The sequence below is a fragment of the Ornithodoros turicata genome, chromosome 6, assembly GCF_037126465.1.
Source record: "Ornithodoros turicata isolate Travis chromosome 6, ASM3712646v1, whole genome shotgun sequence".
Classification (NCBI taxonomy): Eukaryota; Metazoa; Arthropoda; class Arachnida; order Ixodida; family Argasidae; genus Ornithodoros; species Ornithodoros turicata.
Window position 1 is genome coordinate 48,343,158 of NC_088206.1, and position 5,923 is coordinate 48,349,080.

The following is a 5,923-nucleotide window of genomic DNA, read 5'->3' on the forward strand; positions in this document are numbered from 1 at the left end:
GTCCTTGCTTCTTCGTGTGTTCTTTTCCACCAATGAAATTTGCACACAGGACAACTTTTGAATGATGGAGCTGCATACTGTGCCAGAAGGACTTTTGGGAGAGCTACCTTGTAATGGTGGCCACTTTTGGGGTGCAGGAACTTTGATTGACGTGGATTTGAGGATTTGACGTGGTATTTGGCGTAAGTAATACGATGTGTGCATCACAATGGTGTGGATGTTGGTTATAATTCTTCCTTCCTTGATCAGTTGAGCTTTCTCCAGTATACACTTGGAACAGCCTTACACAGCGTGTTTCACCCAACATGTCACAAAAGTCAATTTAACAATCTACTTGAAATTGAGGTATTTACCACAGGGAACCTTTGCTACGCACAAAGAACTTGGTCAGATTTTAATTAAAGTGGTTGTGAGACTTTAATAGATGTGGTTCATTCCATCATGCTCACATTGTATTACACAGTAGAGCATTGAGGAACAAAATTTTTCTACATGTCATATTTTGACGAGATATAAACACTTGAACACACATACTCATCGAGCTCTGACTCCAGAGCTCCGGCCATTTCTGTTGGAAGTGGTGAGCATGTGACCTCTCTCTCACTCTCTCTTCCTCACTGGCGGAGGCGCCTGCCATGACATCAGAGACGCATGGATTTCGTTACTCATGAAGCCAGTTTTCTACGTGTCAATTAGCCCGTTTGCCATAAAATTTAGAATAGAGGGTTCACATCGGCACAAATAATTGCATTTTACGTCTATCCAGAATAGGTGAGCATGTGACCTCTCTCTCTTTCTCTCTTCCTCACTGGTGGAGACGCCTGCCATCACATCGGAGACACATAGATTTTGGTATTCATGGTGTCAGTTTTCTATGTGTCAATTACCCCGTTTGCCGTAAAATTTGGAATAGGGGGTTCACATCAGTGCAAATAACTGCATTTTACATCTATCCAGTATAGGCTGAGATAAACTGTCGCAACCCCTTCAAGAGAAATTTAATTTTTTAATGATGAACGATGGAAGTCACTGAAAAGGTTAGCTAGCTGTAGGACTCGAACCCACATCTTCTGGATTACCGATCCAGGGCTCTACCAATTGAGCTAAGCTAACACACCTCCGCAGCGACTTCTAAAGGGCGCGTCATCTGAAGGGACAAACCAACCACTCTCTCACTCATCCCCCTTTCACCCTTACATTTTTACCTTTTCCCCAGTGACTTCCATCTTTCATCATTAATTTCTTAGGCGCTTTGAGGCTTTGTATGTATTTGTCCTTTGTGTGTTCCAGCTTCCGAACATCAATTTCTCATGTTCTTAATTTTTTTAATTTAACTGTGAAATTTGCCAAGTTAAGCAACGTTTTCTTGCCAGAATAAAGAAGTGCTTTACGTTACCTAGTGCAATCGTAACAGCTGGAAAAATGAGTGATAAGTTTTGCTTGAGTTGCTGGGCCGTGCTCAATTTCCTGTCAAGTTTACGCAAGAAGCAGCGGAAGAAAATGGTGGGCCACGAAAAGAAAACCGAAGGGGGCACATCCATGTTGTTCTTGCATTGCTTCTTGACGGAGGACTGGGCGCGACTCATGAATTGCGGCCCCCCCTCTCGGAGTATCCATTTTCATGAACTTTTTCAAACTCCAATCTTTTCACAAGGCAGCATATTTTAGTAGTGGATCCAGGTAAATCTGCAGCGCGCTTCCTGATTCAGGCAAAACAATGTTGTTTTTGCTCGGCACATTTCAGAGCTCAATTCAATAAATGAAGTTTTTAATTAAAATTTGATAAAATCACTTTAAGTAAGTGGCAAAAGTTTTCTGAAGGTAAACATATTTATTCATGTGCCTCCACAAAAAGGATAATCAACTGCTGCATAGCAGGGGTACATTACATAAACACTAGAACACAATACACAACTAACACTGATAACAAAAACAAACTGTACATAATAAAAAATTTCAATAATCAAAATAAATGGACTAAGAAAAAACATGAACAATGCTAAAACAGGGACTGCAACAACACATCCGTTAATCTATGTTGAAACTTGCAGAACCATATTACGAGACTAGACCACAACACCAATTAAAATAAATGGTGGTTAGAAATGTTGGGGCCTGTTGACAAAAATAAGTTCTACACCATGGAACACAGGATACTGCGACATTATGTAGGGGGTATGGGATAAAGAAGCCTGTGAAATCGGAGTAAACATTTTTTAAAAAAACACTGTTTTGCCCAAAGTGTGTGAGAAACGGATAGCAAAAGTTTTATCATCTTCGCACAATGAAATACAATGTTTTCACGGTTGTGCTCACTGCACACACACATATGCAGCTGATTTAACACTTGCTTTGTCCAAAGAGTGACAAAAAACCTTTATGATCAGTAAAAGTATGTCGGGAAGGCGAGGCACTGCAACTCCGTGGGAATGTTCCTGCCAGTGATGAGTTCAATGCATCTATGCTGTTGCAAGTGGCGGATGTGTTCAGAAAATCCCAGAGTGCTTAGTGCGGCGGCGAACTGTGGGAGTTTACTAATACGAAAGAAACGGGTGGCCTCCAAACTGTTCCGATTTCTCCCCTACTGGTCCATTGTCTAAGACGTGTCAAGGTCAGTGAGAGCGAAATGTGAAGGATTATTCTTCGTTCACCCACTCAGCAAGCAATGCGTGTGCAAAGAGCACTGGGATTTTCTGAAGTCATCTATTGGAAAGCGAGAGGGCTGCAAAACCACTTGTTCTTTCGGCCACTGATGTCGATGTTAAGTGCCTCCAGTGGTTATGAATATGGCTACGTTCTCGCGACACACTGCGTGGAAACGGCTGTGCATAAACTTTGTGACGCTCACTTGCGTTGTTCTGGGCAATATGTGGATGACTACAGCGACCATACTGGTGCATCTACTGTTTATTTCCCTCTACCTGCGCTTTAATTGGCTACTGCACCGGCCGGCAGCATCCCTGCAGGTGATGTCATTGGTGGCATTATCTGTACTAAGTGAGGTTGCGATGAAAGTTCATTTCTGCTATGTTCACCATAGTCACTGTCAGTGCTGCAAAACCTCCCTGATGCGGCTATTGCTGTGAGAGCATCTCCATGGCTCTTAAATTCGTTAAAAATTACCACTAACAATTTCCACCCGTAACTATTTGATCTGCTTCGAATCCTTAATTTTTTGTATTTCAGATTTGCAGACACAGTGAAAGAGGTTTTCTATGTTGCACACAATGCTCTGTTTTGTGTACACTACAGGAGAGAAAAAGGTGTTCGTTGTTGAGCGCCAGACCAGCGCATACAATGCTTTTTCCTTTTTTTTGCTGGATGTTCTCACTGTACCAATCTTTCGAATTTCAGCTCAACCCTGCTGCAGCGAGGGACTTCCGACAACCCTGCACTGGAAGATCTACATAACACATACTCATTTATTCAAGTTTACTTCTTTTATTCCATAGTTGCTGTTTGAGGCTCCTCAGAGTCAAAGTATTTTTCTTCTTCATCCTCTTGGCATGTCTTCAAGGAGTCAAATTCAGCATTGTTGTCAACGGAACTGGGAGAGAAATAAGGGCTAGAGTATACCAAAATGGCAAATCGGTGAAATCTCACCCGTAGTCGTAGTCTCCATCATTCCCAGCCAGGAAAGACTCATACATGATATTGACAAATTCGTTCTTCAGCATGTTCTTCTCATTGCTAGATATCGTCCCTCCAGTAAAGTCTTCGTGCTCTGCAAGTGGGAAGCCTTTGAGAAGAGTTGTTTCTCTGCTTAACAAAAGAACTGCAAACATGATATTGACCTTCTTCCTCAGAGTCGGTGTCGTTTTCTTCAAATGCAGCTTCTTCAGCATCCTGTTGCCTACGTCTGATGCTGTGCAGCTCTGTCCGGTCCATGTGCTCCATGAGGAGGGCTGAAAATCTGCCGAAATTCATAGTGTTAATCAAATTGAGACTACTGACATACAATCACAATGACAGCTAAAATACTAAAATGTAAGTACGTACTACATTGGTTAAGGAATTTATCTGCTTGTCGCCCTCCCTTCGATATTGTTCATTTCTCCCTCTGTTGTGCCAGTGATTCTCTATGCTCACGATACCTGTTGTGTGACCCCACATATGGTGCATATGTTGTTACTGATACCTTGTTACTCTGTAACATCCGCCATTGTTGCCACACCCAATGACACAAGTCTTCGGGCTTGGGCGCAACACAATACCACCTGCCCACTGTCTTAATATAAATAAATCATTAAACAAATATGATGAAATATGTCACAGCCTTTCCTTCATAATATAGTAAGGGTGCATCATGCAAGAATGGTAACATTAGTTGCTCATGCATCCACTGCAACCACCAAAACTAATCAATTCTCATATGACATGGTCATAGGTTTGGTGCTACTGGTATGGTGTCAACTAGGCTGCTGCTGCTACTCCTATGACAACTTAAAATTTGTCTAACAAGAGGCCAGTATTTTTAGCATGAGGTGCACCCAAAGCGAGTAGTTTTGATATGCTGTTTCCCTTAGTTATTGCACTGCACATTGTTGAAGTCAGGCAAGCTGACCAACAGTACTTAACAGAAAATCGAGAGGTAGGGCATGGGAGAGAACAGAACAAATGCGGAGAGCTTAATTTGTACTGGCCATGTGAGGTGGTTTATGGAACTGCTTTTTGTGAAAGGTGTATTCCGTTGTTTTAGTAGTAGTGTAAGTAATATTGTCACTGACGTCACTGTAGAAACATCCATCTTGTCCAGTTCTTGCTTTTCCCTCTCAGTCATATACCTTCCCACCATCTGCTCAAATAACAACGGGTTTCTGCGACGCATCTCTTTGTCGCTAAAGTACTCGCCGTCTTTCTTTAGCCGCTGCAGGGCTTCGTATCTCCGGTTCTTCGTCTGCACACTCAAGCGCTTAGAGTTCGCACGCCTCTTTTGCACATCTTTCAGGTAGAACTCTATTTCATAGTTTCCTTCTCGAATGGTCGCAAAATATTCTGCGTGTTCCTCGCATAGAAATCGGGCGAATCTTTGCAAAAACAGGACAACGTTACTATCCAACAGGTCTTCCGCGATCTTGCGTTTTTCGTCGTACGTTAGGTCAGGATCCCCGCGTTGCTGGTGTTTGAAAAACCCATCAGATGCGGCCACTGTGTCCAGTATTTTTGTTCGGAGATCGTCACTTTTCTGGCTTGTTGTGTCGTCCTTCATGTCGACTTCGGTTGTGTCGGCAGAGCATGTTTGGGGAAACGTAGACATGTTGTCCTGATCTACTGCTGAAACGATGGAATTTATCGAAACATCGCATTTATCACAACTATAACTCTGCACTGGTGCATGTAGTTCGTAGTATTTAACTGTGTTCTGAAGACAACATCACTTACTACGCGCGGTAAAACAAAAACGTCGAAATCACTGATCAGTGGTCGAAATCATGGTCGAAACGCACATGTATATGTTTTGACCACGTGATCCCGTGAACACCGCTTGTGGTGAACTGAAGTGACGCACCTCATCCCTTTTGAATCAGGGCAGTCGTTAAAAGAACGCCACAGGTGCCAAAAAGAAAAAGAAAAACATAGTATGTACAAGGTGACACAAAAATATTCGAGATATTAACGGGAGTCCTTCAGTTTCTTCGTTTCTTCTTCCGCTTCATTTGCTCCCACTTCACGGGGTGGCTCTTTAGTGTCTCGAGTCGGTCGCTGGTTTCCTCAGTTTCGATTTCGTTTTTCCACAATAGGCAAGTGATGATCGCCTTGGTGTCATTTACTTCCTCTTTACTATTCGGTGTCATCACTTTTGAGTCCTGGCATTCCACCAGGACGTGGTATATGGTCTCTGGGGCGCTGATACATAGTTCGCAGGTGGGGTCCACGTTGCTGAACAGTTGGCTTCTTCTAGCGTTGGTTAGCATGTTGCCTC

The 5,923-nt window shown here is 42.8% G+C and overlaps 1 protein-coding gene and 1 non-coding gene across 2 annotated transcripts; both read right to left on the reverse strand.

The window, feature by feature from the left end:
* Positions 1-1,040: 1,040 nt before the first annotated feature.
* Trnat-ggu (transfer RNA threonine (anticodon GGU)) lies at positions 1,041-1,113 on the reverse strand. Its single transcript has one exon. It is a non-coding gene; the product is annotated as a tRNA-Thr (tRNA).
* A 2,305-nt stretch (positions 1,114-3,418) lies between these two features.
* Positions 3,419-5,515, reverse strand: LOC135398000 (coiled-coil domain-containing protein 97-like). Its single transcript, XM_064629458.1, has 4 exons — positions 4,728-5,515; positions 3,795-3,913; positions 3,604-3,724; positions 3,419-3,547 (listed from the first exon to the last, which is right to left on the reverse strand). The coding sequence occupies exons 1-4, from the start codon at positions 5,255-5,257 to the stop codon at positions 3,442-3,444; spliced, it is 876 nt and encodes a 291-aa protein (XP_064485528.1). The 5' UTR covers positions 5,258-5,515; the 3' UTR covers positions 3,419-3,441.
* Positions 5,516-5,923: the final 408 nt, after the last annotated feature.

Coding starts and splice junctions, on each gene's coding strand:
- LOC135398000 (XM_064629458.1), bottom strand. CDS start 5,257: ATGTCTACGTTTCCCCAAACATGCTCTGCCGACACAACCGAAGTCGAC. Junction 3,725..3,794: donor CACCGACTCTGAGGAAGAAG/GTCAATATCATG, acceptor TCCCACTTGCAG/AGCACGAAGACTTTACTGGA. Junction 3,548..3,603: donor GATGGAGACTACGACTACGG/GTGAGATTTCAC, acceptor TTTCTCTCCCAG/TTCCGTTGACAACAATGCTG.